General features: G+C 37.1%; 1 protein-coding gene across 6 annotated transcripts in view; it reads left to right on the forward strand.

Annotated features, from left to right (window-relative positions):
• The window catches only part of DENND1B (DENN domain containing 1B), a 182,410-nt gene that overhangs the window by 100,752 nt on the left and 54,681 nt on the right, over window positions 1-26,977 (forward strand). For all 6 annotated transcript variants that reach the window (XM_033099525.1, XM_033099523.1, XM_033099527.1 and 3 more), the window contains 3 exons: window positions 6,121-6,221; window positions 12,001-12,046; window positions 16,838-16,939. In XM_033099525.1, the coding sequence (XP_032955416.1) occupies window positions 6,121-6,221; window positions 12,001-12,046; window positions 16,838-16,939 (249 nt within the window). The remainder of the gene's footprint in view (window positions 1-6,120; window positions 6,222-12,000; window positions 12,047-16,837; window positions 16,940-26,977) is intronic.

Below are 26,977 nucleotides of genomic sequence, written 5' to 3' on the forward strand. Positions count from 1 at the left end.
CTAGCGTGACAATGATGGTGGTGTGGAGAGAGTAACTAGACGGTGAGCTCCTTGGGGGCAGAGATTTTTGTCTCTTTTGTTCGTTCCTACATTCCCAGTCCCAGTAATAATGCCTGACATATTTGGTGCCCCACTTACCAACTGTGACCTTGGGCAACAGGTTTAACTTTGCCTTAGTTTCCCCATCTGTAAAATGAATGGAAGAATGAATTCATGACAGAAGCAAGCAAGCAAGAAAAGGTGAGATGACTGCAAGTTTCCAAGGGACTTGGGTGTGATGGAAAGAGGTTAGATGAGTTTTTAGGAACGCAGTAGCAGGATTTACCATCCGAGTACAATGAAGAAAGAGAATGAAATATAAAACATTTTAGTAGAAAAGCAGTTAAAAAAAAAAAGCATAACCCAGTACTGTCTTTTTTTCATTGTATAAAATTGCTATTCCTCCAAACATTTCCTTTAAACTGTCACTTAATTTGAGTAATAGAATTTTGCTCAAATAAGAATATTCCATAGTTGGTAGAACTTTGTAGTTTCAAATACGCTGCTGCTACCATTTTGGCCTGAACTTTTACATGTGAATGTAAATTAAACGTGTTTGAACAGATGGTTTCTTTATGCTTTCCACTAATTTTTTTTTTCATTCCAAGAATTTATTGCGTTCCCATCTGCAGCAATTTATTCTGTATACCTACAGTTATTTGTAGTGCTTAATTTTCTGAATTAACTATCGATTCAGTTAAGAATCAAATGAAGTCTCAGTTAAGAATCAGATCTAGATTTCTTGGATTTTGTGCATGAATACATTGTTGGGGGACATAAATCTGCCCATCAGTAATTCACGTCGAACTCTAGTTGAAGTGAGTAGAACTTCTGCCTAAGGACCAGGCACCATGTAGCTAAGAGACAGAGAGAGACTAGAATGAAGGGAGTGACGACCTGTTGATCTGAGAGCTTTGCTTGTAAGGTGTGTCAGTTAGAATTGTGCTGTGTTTCGTTGTGGTTGTCATATTAGATGGACGCTTTTTCTGCTGTCTCCTTGAGACTCTGATAATGCGTTTTTTTCCCCTTCAAAATGCATGTCTATTTAATTGCTTAAAACATCACTTAGTTTCATTAGTAGGCTAATTTCCTCTAGTAAATGCAGTTTCACTTTAAGAACATGAATAACTGTTTCCCATCACAAGGGGAGAGGTCCTTGGTTTGACTTCCAAGTAAATGTACCTGCGGGTGTAGACTAGGGTGCTCACCTGTAGAATTTTTATCAATTGTCTCATCTTTTCAACATTCCCTGATAAAATCTGTTGTATTGGTTTCCTGCTGGTGTCGCAGATGGTAACACCAAGAGAAGTTTTGCAAATTGGACATGTGTGATAGACCCTAAATCTCTCATGTAAAGGTCTGTGGGTCCGTTTGTCTGTTTGTCTCAAAGACACGTTCTCCATTATGTAAGTAGGGGAAAATATTTTCAGCCAGTAGGTAGTATTCAAACTTCAGAATGATGCGATTTTGCATCTGTGCAGATTGAAAGGCTAGTGTGTGCTGGAACCTGCCCAGGTTGGCATCTTGGCGTTGCCACTTACTGGTGTGTGATCTCTGGTTCACTTTGCTGCCGTGTTCTGATGTGTCAGTGGGAACAATGGTGATGGGCCGGTTTCCTCAGGTGGGTGTGAGGGTTCCGTATGAGTGTGCCGGGTCCTGAGAATAGTGCCTGGCACATGAAAGCACTGTGCACACGCTCGCTGGTGTTAGAGCTGGTGGCCTGGGACCGCGCGTTCCAAGGACCTTTATTCTGTGACTACATTCGTTGTGACCAACCATCTTCGTCACATTTCTCGCTCTGATTTCTCAGGCCCCAGTTCTCGTTTCGTCACACGGTTTCCACACACACTTATTTATGATTGTCGAGTGCGGGAAATAAATGTCCCCAGTAATTTTAGTTTCCCTTTGTCAGCACTCCGGGACTGTGTCAGGTCGATATACTAAGTATGCTTTGTGAAATGACAGGTCCATTGAAATATGCATAGGCCATTTGACAAAGATGGTAAGGAATGGTTTTTCTTAAACCTTTATTTGTTCAATTTGTTTTTCTCTGGAAACTATAGCCATGTATTATTCCTTCAGTTTTCAGGGTAGAAGGCGTGTGCCATGCTCTGATTCAGACCTTGGCACCCCTTCTCCCACCCTCCTTGCTTTCATGAGGAACAGCCGTGGTGTAAAGACGCAGCTGACTGCACATCCCAAAAGCGATGTGGGGCCCTCGCCCCGTCGCAAACCACACACAGAACTTTGAGCAAATCTAGTCCAAAAACATGATTGGTACTTCCCTTTAAGCTTTAAGACTCAATATATTAATATCATAAACAACTTAAAAGGAAGAAGATTCTTCTGACTTGATTCTACATTGGTCTCATTTCTTTTTAGTACTTTATCCTGGAAACCAAACTTCTGACATGCGGAGTTTGTTTTCTTTCACTTGCATAGTTCTCAGAATGCCTGAGGAAGAGAATTTGTAGTGAGCACATTGTCTTCCAGGTGTGGGCAGGTCTCATCCAGGGCAAAGTCGAGAGCCCTGCCCTGCCAGGCTTGGAAGGCCTCCGAATCTGGTCATGCTCACCTCTCCGACCTCATTTGCGCCGACCTCTGTGTCGCTCGGTGGAGATGCCAAGCCGTCCCCCTTCTGGACCTTTGAACCCACGGTTTCATCGGCCTGGGATGCTCTGCTCCCCAAATCCCCAGTAGTCGGCTGCCTTGTGTTAGTTGAGTCTCAGTTCAGATGTCACCACAGCAGAGTTCATGCCTAGTCCTGTCTGACACAGCCCCACTGGCGCTCTCTAGCCTCTCACCCTGCTTTGGGTTTCTTCCCAGAACTTAGCTCTGAGTAAGAAATATATTTTACTTGCTTATTGTTTGCTTGCCCCACTAAAATGTACGCTCTGTGAAAACAGGGATGTGGTCATGTTCAGTTCTGTGTCCCTGTGGCTTAGTAGAGAGTTGTGATGGCACATAGCAGGCACTCAAAGTTATAGTTGATTTAAGCAAGTAAATTATTACAATATTTCCAGTTGCAGTTACCTAATGTGCTTTAATGCTTTCAGAGGTAAACTCTAGATAATTTTGAAGGTAGGTCAGAATTATAGTCCAGTTAAAATGTTCTGTTAACCACCTGAATGGAAAAACTATATCTAACTATAACTAAGAATATCAAATGTTAGAATTGATCAAATCTGAGAATCAGATCAGAACGTTAGATCTCTGAGACGATGCTTACAGATCATCTGGCCTATGCTTCATGTTCCCCAGATTGTTACCCTCATTATAATTCATCATCTCAGGGACCTGACACCTGGTTATATTAGCAGATGTGCCAGAGGTCATGTGGCTTCTGGGTGGCAGAGCCCTAACTTCGTCTCCACTGTATTCATTGTTTTCGTGTACAACTTCTGTGTAACTGTGTTTCAGTTCTAGTACATTTATTTTTTATTCCTTGTATTTTTTATGTACAACTTCGCTATCTCCTGTTCAAAGCATAGGCTATAAAAGCATTTTCCCTGTGCTGTGACCACACAGTGGCCGCGTGCTGCTCGGTGGGTGTGGGAGATCTCCTTTGGCATGCTTCTTTGCAAATGCCCACAGCTAACAGAGTGAGTGTTTGCCAAAGCAAATTCCTTGTAGTTCCACCTGAACTTGACATCTTGGCTACTTGTAATAATTCCTTCTGGTTGCGAAGGTCAGAAACTGTGGTTGTGGAGGGGGGAGAGTATTTTTACCTTTCCCTGTCAACTCTCACCTGTTTCCAGAAAGCTGCCAAATCTTGGAGCGCTTCCTTTTTCCCTGCTTGGTCTTGATGAGCAGAGGTAACACTTGCTCAATGCTGGCCATTGTCGCAATCTGTGACTCTGCTTATTATGGTGAAATCATCTTCCAAGAAAGCAATCTAATCGATCAGATTATAGTGTACCTAATTAGCAAATAAGTCATAGCTTCCTTTACGGATGACCACTGAGGGCTTGGGGAAAGGATCTCTACGGCCTGTCACAGAATGCTTTGGACTCTGGGTGTGCCTGGTAACTAAGTTACCCTTATTGTAATTCCTCATCTTGACAATGTATTCTCTTCTTGTTACACTGTTATTTTTCTCAACAGTCAAAAAGGAACACTTTCCTTTTTTTTAAGGTTTTAAATAAGATGTTTTAAAAATCATCTATGTAGAGATGGAGAAATTGAGTAAGTTAGTTGCCTTTCAGAGCTACACAATTGCTCTTAGCACATAAGGTTACACTGAAGGGGTGGGAAGAGCTCGTGCAGCTTTAAAGAAGCCCAGATTACAACCAGGGAGCACCTGAAAGCTCCCCGAGAACTTGACACATGTCCTTCTATTTCAGATATGTAAGAAAAATAAATCCGTGTCTGTAATTGTTACACTGAAGTATTTGAATGCCTCCTAGTGGTATAGTGTATGCTCTAATTAGCGGGTTTAAAAATAATATTTGTTGAAGGAATACTGTTGATAAACTATTAAAGCTTGTAAATGTGAAGTTCTAAAACCCTTTCATGATAGTACCATAAATGGAATCAAAATACATTGCTTGTCATATAAAACCGATTAAAAAAAAATCTAGCTGGAAAATGTATAATACACATGATCAACGTGAATATACTTTTAATCAAAATTTTTATGTTTTTGGTTCAGATTAGATTAATTTGAATAATTATTTATTAGAAATATGCACTTAAATTTAGAGAAATGTTGCTATAAAGATCGAATTGCATTGTATACATTTATTTTTAAAAATTAATTCGTATGTATGTCTTCATTTCTTTATCAAATAAAATAGAAATGATAGTTCATAGAAAATCTGTGGTTCATTTTCAGATGGTTTTATTTTTAAATTCTGATTTTCAAGTTGATAAAATGATTTAATCAGTAACCTTGAAATGCAAGTTATAGCAAAACTTTAGTGATGAATTCTGCTTCAATTAATGCTTTAAACCAGGGATGTCTAAACTGCGGCCGGCGGGCCAACTGTGGCCCGCAATCCATTGTTAATTGGCCCGCAGCAAATTCCAAAAACATATTTAGTTTACTTAAATAAACCCGGTGAGGCAATACGTACTTCACCTCGAGTGAGTGGCCCGGCTGTTTGTGTATTTTACCGCATGTGGCCCTTGGTGAAAAACGGTGAAAAAAGTTTGGACATCACTGCTTTAAACACTGAAAAATGACTTTACACTTTTAGAAATATAGTTTAAAATGCAAAGAAAGTCACACAGAAAGCATTCGGACGACGGTCTGTAGGAGGGAGGAAAAAGAATGATATCCCTTTGTTAAGCATGAAAAATATTTAATTAACTGCTTGCCAAAAAAAAAAAAAAACAATTAAAATGGCAGTTACCCTTAAAATAGCAACTATGTAATGGCAGCTGTTGTGATATAAAGCTCGGAAACGAAATGTTAATCTGAAATGAACAGTTTAAATACGGAATTATGATATAGTTGGCTTCCTGTAGTACAGCTGTCAAGCTTGGGCAGTTCGCTGGTCAATGGTGACATTCTCTGTGTCAGCGAGCAGAGTCTCCTGATACCATAACCTGCAGTTCACACATTACAGAAGCTCCAACTGTCGAGCATCCAAGTCCCCTGGTATCAGTGCGGCTTCCAGACTCTCCTGACTGGCTCATGTTTCATTCTTTGGCAATTTGCCCTAATGATATCCCTCAGGAGCTTTCAGCCTCTCTTCCTCTCCATATTTAATCGTGGTGTATTAATCTGAGGGATGCGCGGCCCGGGCTGCGCAAACCGCAATGTGCTCTGATTCCTTCCGCCACGCTCTCCTAATTTTTCAGTTTCACTTTTATTTATGTTCCAAGGCTTGACCCTAAACACTGTATTTTCAAATAACTGTCCACATAAGATGCCCAGGAAACTTATTTAGCGGTTTATGTATTTTTTTCCGAGGGGGTTCTTAACGTAAGACTTGTTTCATGCAGAATCGGCGAAGGTAATATGATGGAGGTCACTAAACAAATTGTTTTCTGATCATCGTTCGTATTTGGTAAGGAGCCTGCCATTGTGTCTGGAGGGCCAGCGGCCACTCACTGTTGTCCTCTCACAAATTGCAGCTAACGGCCTGTGTGCACGGATCGGTCGCCCTGCTGTACCCCATGTACTGGCAGCACGTGTACATCCCTGTGCTCCCCGCGCACCTGTTGGACTACTGCTGGTAAGCGGGGCTCCACGCGCGGGTCACGGGGGGAAGGGCCCGGGGCTGCAGGCTGGCGCCTGTGTGCACGCGAGCCAGAGGCCTCTGCCACGCGTCCTCGACCTTAGCGACAAGTGCTGCATGGGGCTTCGAGGAAAGGCCGAATAGTTCTTTCCAAAGGCAGCACAGACTTACCACCCGGCAAACAGGAAGTTCTTTGGAGGTTGTGAGTCCTTCCTGCAGGCATTAGACAATCACATGCGTAGGTGGACACTGACACAATCTGAGTTGTGCTTAGGAGTCAGTGTGTGGGAGTCAGTGCCAGTTGTGTGGGAGTCAGTGTCAGTGAGAGACTTCAGTAGCCCAGGTGTCAGGATCTGTCTGCAATCAGTCGGGGAAGCCAGGCTGTCTGTCAGGACAACTTCCCTTTGCCCTCTTCCCTCAGTGGCACACCTGACGCCAGAGAGCAGCAAAGGGGTCGCCTCCAGTACAGGGGTTCCTGCATCTCTGGTTCCCATCAAAGTCTCAGCCTGGAGCTACCTGCGAAGCAATGTTGCAAAGTTTGGGGAGCAATTCGGGAAAGCTTCCTGGCATTAGGACAGCTCCCAGGGATATCATCGGATCTGAATTTGACTCCGCCTCTAGAGCTGGCCCTGTGCTCCTCCCGGGAGAGTCTGCACTGCGAGCCAGGCGAGCCAGGCGGGCGGAGGCCAGACTCCCAGAGGGCAGCCGCGGCCTGGGCCCCCACCCTGGGCTGGAATGCCCCCTTCACTCACTGCACAGCCGTCTTCCACAGCCCTAGCTCAGTTCTCCGCAAATCTCATGAGACTTCCCCTCTAAACCATGCCAGTGCACAGACACACACAGAAGGACATAATTTCTAGCATAGCGCCTTTGTTTATATCACAACTAATGTTATTAAAAAACAAAGCTCTGTTAGAATCAGAGTATTTAACTTGCTTATTTCATGAAAAACATCCCTTAAAGTATGTCAGGATTCACATGATTAATGTTCAAACATAGGGGACTTCTGTTAAGTTTTTAGGACTAGCCCCCTTCGGAGCAATGGATTGTAAGGACAGCACCTGTGCTGGGCCACATGGTGGTGGTACCGCTGTGTTGTGCATTCCCACGGCTCCGTACCATTACTGGTGTTGATGGTGCCGTTCGTAGGTCCCAGGGACCTACCACTGCTTGTGCCCGCCGAGCCCTGGGAGGAGAAGCAGTGCAGCTGGAGACTCCAGGTCTGCAGCTGAATTATATTTGTGACGGACGTGTCACATCACAAGCCCGAGAGTAAAGCTGGATCTGTAAGGAGGCCCTATTGGTAATCATTTTAGAGGTACCTTCTCCAACCAGCCTACCCAGAATATGTGAGCAGTTTATTCACTTGCCCATGCAGATGTTTGCCTAGTGTTCAGTAATTAAAACTCATTTATTTAAACAAAGTTTTTACAAAAGTATTTGAAAATACATTGGCATATGGCTTTTAAAAATATATGTCCAGAGCTAACACTTCTAATTATGAGGCCTGGAATGATATTTTATCATATATAATGTTAATACCATTTTAACTTTCCTATTAAAATATTCTGACCTCTTAGATAGCATCCCTTTGAAAAGGCTCCATTCTCTATAATGATTACACGTACAAGACTTTTTGAGGAAACATGTCATTTCGAAACTATTCTATGGCTACACAGTTCTGTGCTAATTCTTTCCAGAGAGTTCTTCCTGATACTCTCTGAGCCTGCTGTCAAGTCCTTCTGCTCCTTCCGTTGTGATGAAGGAAGCTCATTTCCTATCTCAGTCCCTGGAATTTTCTTCCTAGTTCCTAACCTCTGCAATAGCTTTAGGACAAGTGCTAACAGCCTTTATGCCAAACACTTCTCGGGTCCGGAGAGCACAGCTTGATCATCAAAATTTCCGGAACCTTCAGGTCACAATGACAGGCTCAGCTTCTGTCGAAGGAATTGGGCAGGAGAATATCACTTTTATTTTTTTGAAATGGCCAAGACTCTAGCTCTCTTCCATTGTCAGAAAATCCTATGCAGTAAACCATTTCCTGGGGAAAATGGTTTTCTTCCCTTTGTTTGCATCCTTGCAAATGATTCTAGAATCAAAGCATGCAAAAGGGAGAAAAATACTAGAGTCATCCCTTCACTCGCATGGTTTTGGAATAAAGAAAACTTGGGATTCCCTTTCAGTCGAGCACCAGGAATGGCTGGTGTTGGTGGACGGACATTTGCCGACTCTTCCAGGCGACTGGAACTTGCCCAATTCTGAGGTCCTCCTAGCTCCTGGAAGGATCACTGCTTGTGTACCTGGTGTCTGGTGTGGCACAGATCGTGGAGAGCCGCGATGCCATCTGGTGACCGTGGGCAGACATCGCATCTTGGGCCACTGATAGAGCCTTGCTAATTTGCTAGCTCATCCTTCATTCATTCATCAATCCATTTGTACATCAAACATTTGGTGAACTCCACATTCTTTGCCAGGCCCTGAGTATGTGATGTAAAGACTAAGACTTTGTTTCTGCTCTTGCAGGATCCAAAGATAGGAAGAAATTCACACACAAACACACACACACACACACACACACACACACGCGCACATGCGCAAATGCACAGCACAGAGTAATACTGTGAGGTTTATGTCAGGGGGGTATAAAAGGAACATGGACGGGGACACTGAGGAAGGTGGCTACTGGGACGAAGTGACATCATCTGCAGTCTGTCCTGCAGTCTGAGTTCTAGAGCTCTGCTGTACAAATTTGTGCTTGTAGGTAGCAATACTGTATTGGAGACTTGAAATCTTGTTACGTAGGCAGATCTCCTGTTAGGCATTCTTACTACCATAAAAAAGGTACTTTAATGTGGCGAGTCTGTGATGTTGTCAGACGCTGTTAACCACTGTGAGTCTTTCAACACATGGGAGGTGGTGTGACTCTAGTACCAGTAAAATTAGAATCATTCATTACTTGTTCCAGAATGGTTGATTCACTTTTTAGTTTTAGGCTGTATATCTGATTCTTTTTTCCACGAAAGGAGAAGATTTAACTTCTAAGAGAATAGATTTTTTAAAAATAAAGGGGAAATTAAGTTATTTAGACTACCCTAAGTTGTTAATAGACTGCTGTTAGTCAAACCCATTGGTGGTCTCTGTAAGGAAACCTAAAAAAAAAAAAAAGGCTATTACATAGTAATTATTTTTGAATGAAGATTATTTGCTATCAAAAAAGAAGCAATCATAGTGGAACTTTCTGTATCCTATCTTTGCAAAATAACTTCAATGACAGAAAGATCTAGGGCAGTTTTGCACATGGATGATAAAACATCTGTGTCACCAAGGAGGTCTTCCTGACTTATTAACGCACTGATCTAATTAGGAGATTTCAGCTAGGTTTGCAAAATTATTTTTCATGAGATTTGGCTGATTTAATATTAGGATGTGCACAACCCAGTTTTCATGAGAAAGAAACAACTACTTAATTAAATCAAAATTCTGCAAAACATCATAATTATTTTAGGAAATTATGCTCTCAATTAATAATGTTTGCAGTTCTAACACCTGTATGTTTGGGATTTTGTTAGAAATTGGTGAGATAAAAACATGTAGAGATACCCAGTGATCCCACAGAAAAAGTTTCAGTTTCTTCGTCATTATGTTCAGGCACAGGAGATTGTCACTGAATTTTTAGTCTAGTTTCATAATTTCTAATTTAATAATTTCTATATTGTTTACATTTCAAGAGATAACTAGCTTTCATCAAGTAAAATGTATTCCACAGGACTTCAGACTTTTGGTTCTAATCCACTCAGTGTTCTCCAACATCTGTAAAATGGACGTAATAATTATTATTTTCAGAAGGCTTAAATATTTTGATTAGCACTCATTTTATTAACATGTGCTTTGCGATTTGAGATAGCATGGGCTCTCTCCATTATAAATCTTTTGTGTAGATTTGCAAACCGGAAGTTGGCATGGGTAGCTATAATAATTTTACACCATTTTCAGTGTGGGGAGGACTTCACATATTTCAGATCGTGGGAGTCGCCTACCCTGTTTTGTGAGTTGCCTGAACCCCCTTTGTGAGAGCCCAGAATAGTTAGTGACATGTATTTTATGTCTTCCACTGAGTCCCAGAAGGGATTCCAGAGATGAGAACTTGAGTTAGGGAAGTAACCAGCCTTCCCTTATTTAAGTGCAGGTAGAGTAGTGCCCATTTATTCCTCTTGCTTCTTTTCCAAGGCAGAAAAATCTGTTAGGTCTTAAGATTATCAAAGCCTATAAATAGTTCTCAACCTTCAGTCAAATGAAGTATCCAGAATATTAGATCAGTTCTAGATGGTCTGTTGCATAAAAAAATAAAATAAAAATGGGAAGGCACGCAGTTACAAAGGGCAAACAACTGAGAATTAGAATCTAGAATAATAAGAGGTAATGGACAGGCTAATGAGAAGTAACTTAAGAACTTACACCATTGTCTTTTTTTGTGAATTCTGGATGTAAGTTAAAGCCATCCTTACGTATCTGGAAGTGTTTGAGGTCGCTTTGAACACTGGATGTGTCAAGGTGCCTGTTAAGTTTCAGGCATTGCTGGTCTCAGAAGCCAAGTGGAGTCACAGGAGTTTGGACAGCTCTGTCCCAATAATGACAGCGACGTTTGGAAAATTATGCAAATCCTTTGAGAAAGAAGATGATCTGTTTTCATTAACAGAAAAGGTTTGCATTAAATATAACAAAGATGTCTACAAAAGGAATGTCAAAAATGTTTTATTTTTAAAAAACTATTTGCGTATCTTCTATCACTTTGTAGACATCTGCGCATGTTTTCTTGTTAAATAGTATGTTAATTTTGAAATGTCAAGTTGAATAATTTCCTTCTCGGATTTAATGAGAAATATTTTTGAAGTTACTAGTGAGTCTGATTTGATGTTATAGAAGTTACTTAATGTCTTTATTTTCTGTTAGAGTCTGAGATCGACAATCCGTATATTCTGTCTATATTGTTTATTATTGTATTATTGTATCCAAGGCCCTAGATCAGGTCTTGGCACCTGGTGTGCCCTAGATATTTTGTGTTGACTTAATTAATTTAATATCATTCTTAAATTTATTTGAATATTTTTTAATTTATGAAAAAGAATTTTAACAGAAGTGGAAGTGGGATAAATATGAATGCATTAAAGTTGAAATAAAAGGCAAGGTACATAGGTGGAAAGATAGCACGGAAGCAAAATGATAACCGTAGGGGAGGAATTTGTTTGTCTTTTGTACGTCTAGTTCCCAAACAATGCCTGGCACACAGTAGCTCTCAGTGAAGGTTTAGTCCTGACTGACTCAAAAAATTTGGGTGACATAGCAGGTATGAATTGATGATATATTAAGAAAATCATAGAAATAAGAATCTAATTGAATAATAAAAGGTGTGCAAAAGAAATGTGAATAAATTTGATCATTATTTAGGATATATTTGATACGAAATATGTGGGAAAGAGTCACCTCAGGTTATGGTCTAGACCCTAAGATTCTTAATAAAAAAGTTGTTTTAGGCATCCACATCTCTGGTTTTAGTTAGAAATGACTTTGTGATTTTTATGTAAATCAATCTTAATTTGAACCTATTAATAGCCTGTACGATTAAATTTGAATTTTATGTATAGAATAATTTAAAATATCTATTATAAGCTCTGTTAGAACTGTGCATTTAATAAATTTAATTTTTTAAGCATACTGAATTGCTTCTATTGTTGTTTCAGTTCTAATGAACTATATGAATATATATCTTTTAATCTAGTGCCCCAATGCCATACCTGATTGGAGTACATTCCAGCCTCATAGAGGTGAGTATCTATCTGCCAGACATGACAGTGATAAATTAATTCATAAAACTAATAGTTAAAACAGGTGTGCTTTGAAAGAATAATAGGTGACTGGTAGAAAGCAATGACTAGTTTCATATTATACTTACATGATAATTTTCAAAAAGGTAACATGGAAATAATTTCATTTTAATTCATATGCTAAATGACCTCCTTCAATGGCATGACGCCTATTAAAATAGGTTAGATTTGGTAGAGTCACATGGTAAGTTTTAAAGACTAAAAACTTAAGTCCTTGACGAACAACTTTCTTTGTGGTACTTAGGATCTTTCATATCTTATTTCTTTTTCAGATCTGTATTTTGAAAGTCAGAATTTATGTAATTATGAGTCATAGAGGGAAAATGTTTTTATTTTGCAAACTTACTATGATCCAGTTTATCAATGTGCTTTCTCAAAATACAGTTTTAATGTACCAACTGTGCAATTTTTAATTAGAATATAACTTTAATTTTTTTTTTTAAATTTTCAGTCCTATTAGGGACTTAAAATACAGTCATTTTTCTGCAGTCATCACCTCATTCCAAAATGATTTTTTTTGTCACTGGAATCATCACTGTAGTAACAAACCTTGAACTTGCAACATCTTGAATTTGAAATCAGTGAGATTTCCGGAGAGGACTTCTTATAAGGTTAGCATCTAGTAACATACACAAAAGACTTGGGTCAAACCAATAGACACAGGTCTGTCACGTGGCATCGTTATGCTGGCCGATTTCGGTTTTATTCAAGTACAATTCTGTTTTTGCTGGTGGTGCATTTTGTACCTTCACTTACTCTCTAATGAGCAACCTATGTGAGTTAGATTTGGTTTTCTTTATCAGTTGCTGTCACTGTATCTGCCATCAGTCGTCACTTTGTTGATCAAGGACGATCCTGCTGATACTTTTCAAACTGAGGATCCCTTATGGAGAGCCATGGTCCTCTAGGAATCCTGACTTAGGGACTTGTACATGTGCTCTGCTTTTGGTCATTTTTCTTTCTTTTTGCAAAATGCTAGGGCAATGTTTTTATTTATTTAACCTTTAAAAATGAATACATTTCAATGAGTTTCTTTAGGAGGTTTAATTTGATTTTAATATTGAATTCTGGGTTGGATACCATTATGACTCTTTACATTTTGTTAGCTTTTCGAAAACTTGTTCTTTCATGTCAAGGTACTTACAGTAAAGACAATCTGTGTAAATACAACATGAATGAATAGGTATTTAACCTGTTATTAGATTGTGGAATATGTGACTGGTATTTTAGTCATCAGTAGTTTGACTTTGTGCAAAATCTAACATATTCCACAATCTCGTAAAAGGTTGGTTGGTATGGTTTCAAAAAAGTCATCAAATTTGGTTTTGATATTAGTGCATATGTCTTTGTTTATTTAATGTACCTAATAGAATACGTAAATTTTACAATATAGTTACACAGATGGAAAATATTTAAAGTTGTTGATTGTACCTGTTGTTATATTTTCTTTTTCTATAATGATTCTATATCAACTTTTGAAACTATGGTTCAGCTTTTCTAAATGATTGTAAGAAGGGGTGTATATTTTACATATTCAATTAAATTTATCACATATTTATTGGGCACCTATAGAAAAAAAATCAGTACTTAAATGGTTAAGGAGCAAATTTCAGAATTATTTATTCCTTAAAGCAAGGAATCTTGTCTTGGGGAAATAGTCCATTCTAACCTTAAATTGTCTCCTGTCACTGAATGAGAGTGTTTAGAACCATGATTGGATTGGCTGAAGTCTCTGTACCTACATACTCTGGGCTAACCAAACTGTCCTAATAGTCAGCTTTATTTGGTTTAATAGTGAATGAGGAAGTATAATAGGAACTTCAGGAATGTCTTTCAAGTAGCTGGGTACCAGTTAGTAACTTTCTCCTTAATCTGTTACAAGATGATACACATCCTGCAATTCCATTCTTATGATGAGTATGTCATTATGTCAGATATTATTTTACACTAAAATCTTGATCTTTTGTGCTTTATTTTATATAAATGGTATTATCATCATGATGTAGATATAGCTATTTACATATTTTTATATGTGAGACTGAACTGAGTAATTGTGTACATTTTGTTTAGCTACAATTACAACTAATTTTTTTCTTTTAGGAAAAATCAAAATATTCTTTTATTCTCTCTCAGTGAAGAGAGCTTCAACACATTTCATCAGTTCCCGGAGACTTCTAAACATAATTATTTGAAGACATGAAATAACACTCTTTAAAATTTTTCTTTTAATTGTTTTTATGTAATCATGAGTAAAAGGTGGCTAGAAAGCTCTCTTGAAAATGCAAATTTGCTTCTAAAATAAGGATAAGGGCATTTTATTCTCCCTGCAAACTAGACATTAGAGATGAACTCAGAGCTGACTACGGCCTGTACTTGATTAGGAATAAATTAGTAGAGGCTACAAATGTGAGGGTTATATTGTTTAACATACAATGGATTCTAAATAAAATATTGACCCAATTCCATAAGATCACGTGACAGCTGCCACATCCACTTTCCTTGCATTAATGTGCGTGAGGCTCGTCTGTAGCCCTGCACTGCACGGGAGGCCTCTAGGCAGAGGGTGTAGGAAACACCACCTTTCCCACCTGCCTGCTGTTCTTAATAAGACTGTCCTAATATTTTTTATTATTTTCAAAGAAAAAGGCAAATTCTCTTTTCACATTTTCTTACTCTTTCCTCATTTAATCAAATTTATGAGTTTTATGATATAAAAATGTGAAAGAGAGAGAGAGAGAGAGCATTTTATATGCCATGTGACTTTCCACTTCTATTTATTAAAACAAAAAAGCTAGAGCCTAGTTTGGATGGCAAACATAGAAAAAATGCTGACATTAATCCAAATGAAAAAAAAAGATTTAAATTATTGTACATAGTGTTTTCTTTCTTTTTAAAAAATTATAAAATTGTTCTCATTTTGGTGGTCTCAGTGTATTGATTTATTGAAATGAACACCTTTTCCATTCCTGAGTGGTTCCTTGAACAAAATTTAATTTTCAGCTCTATCAGACCTTTTAAAACTAAGAGCAATTTGAAAAAAGTATACATTTCATATTAATACTGATTTCCTTTATTCAGAGTTTTTGTTAGTGTCCTTACAAAACCTTTTGGGGTCACATAGCCATAATTCTAAGCTATTTAGGCGAACTCATTTCATCTCTTCAAAGCATACATCAGGTTTCTGGATTAATTTTACAGTTTATGTTAAAAGGACAACTTAGAAATGAAAATGGAAATCAAAATTATGACATAGTTTTCCCACACAAATGCCATTAGTATAAATATATCTTGCTTATAAAATATGTTGTTTTTGTCATTATGCTATAATTTCTAGATAACCACATATTTATGTATGTAAACCTTGTTTATTTATATATGTATACACATGAAAAGGAAGTGAAATGAGTTTATTTATAAATGTTTTTACAATAGCATCACTATTATAAGTGATTCTGTTAATTTCTTAGAAACGACCATGTTCTGAGTCTCACTTTAGAATTATAAGACAGATTTTTAGAATCATCTGTCCCCCTGAGAATCCATATTCTACATAGACATTATAGATTTCTTAACACATAAATTTCCTACTAAAGACTACCATTTCTTCAGCAAATTTAAAATTCTACCTAATATACAGAGACTTGAAATTCTAAATGAATCAGAGAAATTTTAGACTTGACCAACTTAAAACAAAAATAATTTGTTTGGCCAATTTAAAATGTAAGGTATTTAAGGAACAATTCTCAAAAAATGGCTGTTATTCTAGAATGTCAATTTTAAAAATATTTCTCTGAAATTAAATGACTTATTGCTAGTTGACCTATGCAATTATGGAATTCTGAGTGGGTGGATACATTCATTAATGAGCACCTTTTTTACATGAAGGAGTAACACTATTTGCTATTATTTAAATAAGACTAATTGAATTATGTGATTTAAGTATACATATTATTTAAATAAGAAAAACAGTAACTGTTTCCTTTCTTTAAGGATGAAATATTTCATGAAATTGTAATTCACTATCATTTGTCCACATCTTGAGATAATTTGACCAGTTGACTAAGCTGTCAAACAAATAAGACAAATAAGTCAAATAGTTAATCTGATAGGCTATTACATTTGATCTTTTCTATTGAAATTCAGGTGATAAATATTACTCACAATAAATTCCGTAGTATTGCCCTCTGTGTCGTTGTTTTCATCTTTCAGTCCTCATCATAAACTTATACCAAACAGAAATGGAAACATAGAGAACATATTTATTAATGGAAACTTCAGTCAGTTTTATGTTAGCCCTGCAATATGATTTATGCTAAAAATAGATATAGAACTAGACACAAGTTCCTGTATCATAAGATTGAAATTCAATTGATAAAATTTAATGGATAGAAATTTTTACAGTTTAATGTAGCTGTGCCAATTTTGTAAGTCTTTGTTGTAATTATCTCTTTGGTAGTTAAATTATATTGTATATCTTCAAACTAAATCAATATGTCTTGATGAACACACATTCTATTTTAAGCATGTTTACCCAATCTTTTTGAATGGTTGTATCCAAACTGTTTTTCTTATAAGGCAAAGTTGTTTATATTCTTTCATAATGTCGGATTTTCCTTTTTTCTTTCCCCAAGGCTAATGCATTAAGATAATTTTCTCTACATTTCTAAGCTCATTAGATTTTGGAAAGAAAATATACTAAGATGTTTATTCATGATTGTGTTTTTCAAACAGAGAGTGAAAAATAAATCATTGGAGGATGTGGTCATGTTAAATGTGGACACAAACACGTTAGAATCACCATTTAACGACTTGAACAATCTCCCGAGTGACGTGGTAAGTCTGAAGGCTATTTTGTGGTGAATATATGGATATATGTATATGTCTGTTTTCTCCTGGGCCCTTGAATTACCAAGAGTTATTTTCCCCACTTTTTAAAATTCTGAAATCCAGGGGTTGAGTGTGTGCAGGGGGTGTGAGAGGAATCAGTGTAGATTCTGCATTGAATATTTTTACCTTTTGGCAGTTGAGGAGATGTTGAATGGACCATCATACTCCTCATTGTAAAAGTGGGATCATAATTAAAAAGCTCGGTGCATTCATTAGGCAGAGGTTCTTTAAACGTACGTCTCTTCATCTCATCTTAATCATTATCTTACAAAGTAGGCATTTCTGTCTGCCTAGTGGCATGTCTTGCAAAAGAATGAGAGTTTTTGAAGGAAGAAGAAGAAGGGGGCCAATTATCGGCTTTGCTTCCCTGCCACCTGCCAGCGCCATTCCTTTTAATTAATGATCTGATGGCACTGGTCAATATAATAAGAAATGCTTGTACAGTTGGGGTCAGAAAATTCTGGCTTTGATCTCCCTCAACTTTCTGAAACATTTATTTGTTTTCTCTAAATTATTTCAGTTTTATTTTTAATCTTTTCTATCCTGCTGAGGGCCTCGAGAATGAAAACCTACATGGTTTGTCATTTGCTTTGGCAGAGCAAAGACTGCTTACTTATAATTCTATTTGTAAATTAAACTGCAAACCCAGTTTGTCATAAAAGACATCTGATCCTTTTGAAATGACGAAAACTGTCTTTTGTCTGTAAAGGCTGATAAATTAAGTGCCAGTTCTCTCCTGGTCTTTGATCTCGCAGAGGGTTTGTGTGTGTGTGCATGTGTGTGTCTGCAGCTTATAATAGGATATATTCTGTATTTCATGTTAAATAGACTCCAAAAGTACATTTTTTGGCCTTCATATTCCTTAGAACCGGGCAAAAATGCACACTAATATTGTTTCTGTATATATTTCAATGGCTATTTAAAAATATCTTTATAACACAGTTCTAAGTTAAAATAACTCCTTTAAATATCAGTTGTTTCAGGGATGTTAAAATTTAGGAATAAAAAATCCTTCAGAATATATTTTCTGTAATAGTGCAAGTATTTTGAAATCATTATTAGAGAGGTTGAAAAATTGAATTTAAAAATCTTTAAACAAAAAATATAGTAATACTAACTTCGATTGTTTTTATGGCTAGTGATAGGAAAACTATGATTTTAAAGTCAAAATCAGGGCATGCATATATGCCCATAAATAACCTAAAAGACCTGCTGACCTTGAAGCAAATTAAATTGAACTACTTTATCTTACTATCGTAGAATTAATGCGATGTACGAACAAATCCAAACCCAGGCCAGTGAGGAATTATATTATCTTTTTGGTTCATTATAAGTAGATTGCCTCATTATAAAAATTTTGCAGAAGCTGCTAGAAATGGTTAGAGTTATTCGTTTAGAAATCCATCAAAGTGTCCTTCATTGGATAGAGAAGTAATTATGAAAATAAAGGCCCAACTTTTAAAAATATTTTCCTTATCTGCATGTATTTCCTACTGTTAATACCCTAAGGAGAAAAGATTGTTTATTAAAAAAAAGAAAGAAGAAGAAGAAGAAAGGGATAAAAAAGAGAAAGAAATCAGCTTTTCTGTGTCATTAAAATTTTTATGGTCAGCTTTAATGATAGCTCATTCTTTCTTTGAGAAAATCTTTAATAGTAATTGTTTTGATTGCTGATTCTTTTTTAATTAAGAAGTACTACCTTTCTAGTAACATTAGTTTGATATTAAAACATTTATTTAAATATATGAAGAAGTTAAACAATACTCACAAAATGTAAAAGCTTAAATATATAAAATGACAACAGGGACCATCTTATAAGCAACAATTAACTAGACATAACTGAAATAGTAAAGTATATGCATAAAAAGGGTCACTACAAAGTGCTGTAGATCTACTATTTTATATGTATGCTTGCAGTTAAGGGCCATAGACTTACAGACAAATTTGAAGAATAAATAAATTGAAATAGCTCTGGAGTAGAGCTTGGACTGTTTCCTGGAAGGCAGTAGAGGACGTTTTAAGTTATAGTGATATTCTGAAAAATACTTTAGGTGTTGGTTTAACTATCTCTGATAAATGTAGCTTTATCATCAATTTTCCAAAAGTGATCTCTTATAATTCTGTAGGAAATATGATAAAGTATCAAAGTCATACTTTCTATAATTATTAATATAAATGTTTTAAATGAGGCATGTTAAAATCACACATGCTCTTACTGATTTTTTGTGTGTGTGATTTGAAGTAATAAAATATACTTGAAGGCTGAAAAATAGTCCTACTGGTATTGTTTGATTATTTAATAAATTAACTGATATTTAAATGAGGGCCTTTTAAAATCATTCCCCAAAACATTTAAATTATACTTCCAGGCTAGATGCCTCTCTGTCATGTGCACTCGATTATGGTGTCAGCTTGACCAGTGGTCTTGGCTGTTCAAAGGTCAGCGGTCACACTTGTCCTGCATTACTAGTCTTTTTTCCTGTGGACCCTCTGCTGTGTTGCATGCTGTAATCTTCTTAATGGCTTCATTCCAATATTCACACATAATATTTTAGATTTATTGACTGTTAGAAATACTACCATGCCAGTAGCAGTTCCGCTACTCTTAAGGTATTTAAAATTGGAAAAATAAATCAGGGCAAAGCTTTCAGGAATCCTTTGTTTTCCTTAAGGGAGGGGAAAAAACTCTCTTCCTGTCTTCTGACAAGAACACTTGTTTTTCGATTTCATCATTTCACTGTAGATTTGGATCATTAAAAGAAAAAAAACACAAATTTTATTGGAAGTGATGTTAACTATATTGATTATTACATGGAATAACTTTTAAAAGCAGTAGATCCATTAAAATACACTTTTGTAGTTTTTTGCCTATGAACACACTGTGATTTTATTTTTTATTGACTAAGCCAAATATGGATACCTTCAAACATATGTAGTTTGAATCTTTTAAAATAAAAAAGTAAATTTTAGGACTTTATAACAGTATCAATTGAAGTTAATGTTGTTGTGGTATGTTTTTATGTGTGGGAATAAAAGAACCAGTTTGATTAAATGTAACATTTGAAATCTCAAATGAGTTCATTTTAATTTAAGAAAATGCACTATTGAGACCCCCCATTCCAAATATATACACAAATTTGGTTTCAATTACACACTAATTTAAAATGTTGTATTTCTAAGCTATTACTGCTCATTTTAATTTTTATGATCATTAACATTTTGAAAGTAATTTGGAAAATTGTTACTATTTCAAAAATAAATAAGGCAACCCACTTGTTGGAAAATTAAGTTAATTAGAATTATAATGAGATTTAGGAAATCTGTCTTCATGTGACTATTAAGTTAAAACAATTATAAACTAACTCTCCTAGATGAAAACAGGTTAGAATTGGCATCTGAAAAAGTTGCATGCATTAGAATATTCATTGCTAGGAACATGAATTTGACCTATATTGCTTAACTGTCTTTAAATAATTTTTCTAGATTATAAAAAATAATATACTCTGAGACAGGCCAATATAGTTACCACTATTTTAGATAAGAGGAAGGCACAGAAAATACACTGTTAGCAGTGTTTCTAGAGCTTTAGTTCATACAGATTTTGATCCTTACACTTATGCCCCAGCCACCAGACCACGGACACTCTCCTAGAAGCGTGGTATACAGTGTGATTAATAACTCTTTTCAGATTCTTACAGAAGCTCACTGTCCATTCTAATCTTGTTAAAGAATATCAGTATGACCTCTTTCATTTAAATTGGGATTTTCAGCACTGTTTTAAACATTCATTTTCATCTTACATCTAATACTATTGGAAAATGCTTTTCTGTTTTCTGCTATGAGGGTATGTAGAAAATGTAGTACGCTTAAAGAGATATTATACAATTCACTGTAAACCACAGTGTATTATATATAGGAATATGCTGTTTGGTATCAAGCACATAGAATTCCTACAATACTGAAGAGACCTGACTTTAACATGGAGTCATTTAAAATACCATGCATCTTGTAATGAGGCTTTCAAGGAAGGAATAGGTATTTATTGTGATAGGAAAAGGAAAGACACAGATTGCTCTGAATTACCAAAAACCATTCAACGCCTAAAGAACTGGAGAAAAACAAAACCCCCAAAACTCTGACTTTAAATAAAATTTTAGATATTTGCATTCAAGTGAGTTAATTTGGGAATAGGTGTGGAAAAGAATTGGCTTTTTCAGAGAATGTTAAAAATTTGCTTTAAAAAATTAAGTATATAAACAAATTTAACTCACAACTATGCAGATAGTCAGTAGGTTTGTTTATTCGTTGGCTATTTAACACGAAAGTTTAGTGTATTAAATTGTCATAGGCACGTTATAAAGACAAACAAAGGCCCCAGAGAATATTCTACTAGTTTCAGGTTTTCCACAGCAGAGCTGTAGTCCTTACTGTGTTTAACAGTAAAAATGGAGTCCCCAGAAATGTCTCAAGTGGCCAGGTTAGAAAGAGAACAGGATTTTTTTGTTGGGGTTCTAGAGTGATTTGGAGAACATCATTTCAGTTTAGCGGAGTACATCTGAGGAGACAATTGCTGCTTTGGCTTAGCCTCTGGAGCTGCAGTCACACCCTCCCTTCACTCTCCAGCTGTTGGAGTTCAGGCCTCTGGATGTGCCTTGCCCTAGCCACCCGCCTGGCACTGGCCTTTGTGACTAGCTGGCAGGCAGTGAACGCTTGGTGAGGGGAAGTCGGATTGCATTTCTTTTATCATTTGTAACAGAAGTTGCTTTGTAAATTCCCTGTCTAGTGTTCTGTCCTAGAACATTTTCTAAGGATATTTTCATCTGACTTTCATAGTCATGAAAGGAAGAAACCTGGAAGCATGTTTAATACGTACTTTTTAAAACATCCAGAGACCATGGTATGCTTCTGCATCGCCTTGGGTGTCTGTGGAAATTCACCGTTCTTGCAAATCATGATTGTGAGAGATGTGATTGTTTGTAAAAAGGTTTTTTTGTTGTTTGTAAGTAAGCTATTACAGATTGTGCTATTTTTCCTACTATTTTCTTCTTGGTGTGTATTTCTTAAATATAAGCTTTAAATACAAAAGCAAAACAAAACAAAAATTCAAAAACCTTAAATAACTGGGCTTCCCACCATTTAAAAGATCTTTGTTATTTTCTCTGAATTGAATCAGTTCCCCCCACGGCAGTGACCCAGGCTTTAGTGATTTCCCCTTTTGTATATCTGTACTTTGGCCATTTTAAAGTTGATTTTATAGTTTGTTGCTCTTAGTGGTTTAAATGTTCATGAAATCCTTTGACTTTCTCAGGGCTTTTCATTTCCAACTAAATTCCTGGCTTTTTTGCTAATGTCCTTTTTTTTTTTTTTGTATCATTTCAATAGCATACTTCTCTCTTCTTACTGCTAACATATAGGTATACATACATACATATATGTGTATATATACGTATTTAAAAATATAAAGACCTTGGTTTTGGCTTTAAAAATGATTTCCAGTTTTGTTTCTAGCCCTCTAAGTTCTTGACTTCTTCATATTGCATAATATTGTGAGTACTGTCACAATATGAGTTCCCAAATCTTGCTGATATCATAACGAGGTGGTGAACATTTAAATGAATGGTGTTTGTGGGCCACATCACAGATATTCTGATCCACTTACCGAGAAAAATTCATGTGGAAGCGTGCCTGGGCCAGATGATTCATTCTTCATGCAAAAAACATTTACTGAGCACTTCCTATAAGCCTGCGCTGTGCGAGGAGCTGAGTGAACAGGAAGACTGAACGTTCCATTTGACTGAGCCCAGCCCATGGCCACACCAAGCCCCAAGGGATGCTGGGAAATAACGGGGTTAACCCAGCACCAATCAAGGCTTTAGGATTTGTATTAGCAAAGAAAGGGAGAGTGGATGTTGGTGTACTGACAGCCATCTCTGCCATAAGGAAGCTGAAGGGAAAATAATTTTAGCCCTGCTGACATGCCATTTTTGCCAGTCTACAAACTCAGATCAGCATTTGGTGGCCCAACCACCTCAAGGTGTCACAACATCTGTGCAGAATTGGCTTGAATGATGAGTATGAATAAGCCAAGCAACGTGGAAGCAGGGGACTAGCACATACACAGGTTCTCGGGGACGAGGTTGGCAAATTCAGGAAGTGGAAAGAAGTCCTGGTTAGCTGGAGTGAGGAGAACAAAAGAGGGCTCTGCAAAATGAGGTTGGACGGTAGGCGGGAGTGAGGCCCTATGAGACTTGTCGTTCTTGTTAAGGGCTGTGGGCTTTATCAGAAATTCCTGGGAGAGGAAGAGTGTGACCCACAGTTCCTTCTGATAATATCATGTTGGGTTCTGGGTTCTGCAGGTCGCTGGGTAGAGGAAATGAAGGGGACAGTCAGGTGAGAGACCATGTGCGGTTGTCTAGGTAAGAGGTGGCAGGGGCAACTCAGTCGTGATAGAAATTTAGAAAAGAGGGGGCAGCTTTGAAATCTCTGTCAGAGGTCGGCCTGACAGGCCTTGGTGACACAGTGCACGTGGGAGATGACGGGGTGAAGTTCGAAGAGGACCTGCATGATTCCTTTTTGATCAACTGGATGGATGGAAGTGACATCGCTTTTAGAGACAATGGCGAGGCATTGCGCTTGAGGTGGGCATAGGAGCAGTTTTGGTTGTCTTAAATTTTAGGATGCCTCTGGAAGGAAAATAGTTGTAGATGACACCATATTAGTTAGGTTTTGATAGGTAATTAAACATACAAAGAAGCAAGGTAATGATACCCAGCAAGGAGGTCATATGCTTTTCATTTAATAAATGTTAAAGGTTACTGTTTTAATCCTTCAATAGAAGCTTGTTAGAAAATTATATTAAGAGGGAAAGGTTAATTTTGTTTCCTATAAACTGAACATTCAAAGGATTAAAGAAGTGTAGGAATTTAATGTCTGATTCAAATGAGAACCATATCATGTTTTCTAGGAGAATAAAAGACTTGAACGTTTTCTCTAAAGCAGGTGATTATTTGAAGCTTTAACTGTTTTTCTAAATATGTGTAGTTTCTAGAGTACAGTTCAGTTGTGTAAAAGGAGACGTTGGAAAACATCCTCAGCGTGTTTTAGGTTGTGTAGGTTATCCAAATAATATTTCTGAACATTTATTTTCACCTTCTGTTCTTTGTTGTTCTCTTTGTGATCCTTAAAAGTGAAATTAAAATTTTTGGCTATATGGTGGTTAATTTAATTTTCCTGAAGGAATGCATCTAAAAGTGAAGAAAAAATTGTGGCACTTCCCTGAAAAACTCAGCTCATTGCTTTCCTGACTCCCCTTTGCATTAACTGAGCCATTACTCAGACGTGAGCATGTGGCCGGCATTCTTTTAATTTATACCTGTTTGCTCTGATTCTTCATGTAATCTCCTCATGTGATTCCGCGTCACTTTGGTGCTGAGAGGGTAAGAGTGCAGAATTGGTGGTGATGTTACTCGTGTTATCACTTCACCCACGATGGCTGCCTGGAGGCCTGAACTCTCAGTGTATGAAAGGCGTTTAAATATTTCTAAGAGCAGTCAGTTGATCTTTATTTCTGAAATTCTTTTCACTGTTTCACTTGTTTTTTGGTCCATTGTAGTACTTAATTAGACTTGAAAAATATTTACAGACTGAAATATATGATAAAATGAAATGTCAATTTTAAAGCAATCTGGAGCCCTTGGCAATTGAGAATAAAAAAACGAAAAGACTGACACTTCCTCAGTATCCCATAATAGCCACGTGACTAAGGTCCCAGATGCTTTTCTGAATTCAGAGTTATATGTGAGTGTAAACTTCAGGATTCCATGGGCAGATGTATATTCATTGCGTAACTAAACCTACAAGTTTGTAACTTAAAGCAGAAAATGCTATTTCCCAGAGCAAGTATTGAAAAAGTGAACAAGAGACTTCCCCGTTTCTAGAGGTAAAAACTGCTAAAAGCTAATTAGCACTGCAAAGGGCAGCGGTAACTGGTGATAATTGACCCCAGCGACCTAACGGACAGCAGGCAGCAGGGCTGACAGGCATTTTATATTAGAGCAATAGCCTTATATCTACAACGGACTTTAGAAAACCATTTCATTTTCTCAGGCGATGTTTGACATTCTTTGTGCACACAGAAACACTTACGTCGGCCACCCTTTCGGTCTCGGCAAAACAGCAACAACCGCAGGTCTACTGACAGGGGAAGCCCACCAAGAGAGGCCAAGAAGGAGCTCTCTGTGCAGTTGTGTAGCTGAAATCATGTAAAAATAGGCGAAGGAAAGATGGAACCGTATGTCTTGCTAGGCAGCTGCTTTCATCTCACATGTCTGTAGAACAGCACCGTCTGCTAGAAACCGAATGAGTCACAGACGCAATATGAAATTTTCTAGCAGCCACATTAAAAAGTAAAAAGAACTGGGTCAAATTAATTTTCTTAATATATTTTTGTTTAACCCAATACATTCCAAATATTATTGTTTCATCAAAATACAATGTAGTAATGAGACGATTTTACCTTTTTCTTTTGATACAGAGTCTTCAAAATGCCGTGTATATTTTACACTGACAGCTGATCTCAGTTTGCACTAGTCACATTTCAAGTGCTTGTGTGTCTAGTGGTTACCGTATTGGATAGCAAGTTCTAAAACAAGTATTTCCTTCTTTTCCTGTTTCTACAGAGTTTCTGAATGACTACTTTTGGAAGTGAAGAGCACATATTGGTGATTTGGTTAGGGAGGGCTTGTGGCAATGTGATTAAAAGCCTGGATAACGTGAGCAGCAACTAAGCAATTATGGAGTTGGGGAGATAGAGGCTTAGGAAGGGTTCAACTTGCCTCATTCTCTGTGAGCGCATGTGTTACGATTGTCCTAACAACACTTGATTTGTGGAGAACTGAACTGTTCATTTCATGTTTTGTAGGAAAATATACTTCGAGGCATTTTCTTTTGTAAAGGTAGAAGTCATGACATTTAAAAATGTTTTTTATTTCCTAAAGTAAGATTTAAAAATTACCCAACCATTTACTTTTTATAATACTTTGAAAGACTGGAATCATACTCCTTCTATCATAAGCTCTTTTTGGGGAGGCAGTAATTAAATACGTACATATATTGATATTCACTCCCATTGATTTTTCTTAAAAGACACTTGAAACTTAAAAAAATTCAATGTTATTACAAACATTAGAATGAAGGCCATTAAGTCAGAAGATTTGTATTTGCATCCTTCGCTGTATTTATTGTTTGAATGTATGGGTTACCTAAAAATGTGCATTAATTGAGTTTGATTTTAATAATGAAAACTTCCTCTTCAGTGAGTCCTGGTCTATGCACTTTGTGAGCTAAATGAATTAGGCTCTAAACTTTTAACTGAATCTGTGGAGCTTGGATATAAATTGAAAAGATCACAGCTGTGGGGAGAAGACCTATCCTGCAAAGGCCTTTCTGCATAGATTATGAACGTTATAACTCAATAATTTTCTCAAAACTATGGCTATAATTGGACCCAATGGGGTTCTCTTCCTTTGATCAGATCAGAGTAAGTGTGACTTTACACTGGAAAATGTCACTCCTGTGAAGGTTTATCACCTGTAGAGCTGGTCTTTCCTCTGATGCTGTGTTCATTTCTCATTAGCATTATTCAAAGTTTGGTTGTTAATGAGGTTGACACTTCAATTACAATCATCATCTACAAGGTTAGTCAGGACCGCTCGCATAAAGAAAACCGACTTTCTTTGCATCTGTATCTGTAAAGGAGAGATGACATTATTTTGTTATCTGGTCATTTCATAAGGATAAAGCATGCTCTGTGAAGGGAACAGTCCAACCAGACTTGGTCGCATAAGTCCCTTTTCTTGAGAAAACAGACATTTCAACAGGGCTTGATGTCCCCACGTACGTGAGCATCACTATTTTTCAAGTGTGTGGAGTCATTTTCTATTATGTGAGAAAGGAACTGATCAAGTGAATGGGATGGGATGCACA

Source organism: Rhinolophus ferrumequinum, chromosome 27 (assembly GCF_004115265.2).
Source record: "Rhinolophus ferrumequinum isolate MPI-CBG mRhiFer1 chromosome 27, mRhiFer1_v1.p, whole genome shotgun sequence".
Classification (NCBI taxonomy): Eukaryota; Metazoa; Chordata; class Mammalia; order Chiroptera; family Rhinolophidae; genus Rhinolophus; species Rhinolophus ferrumequinum.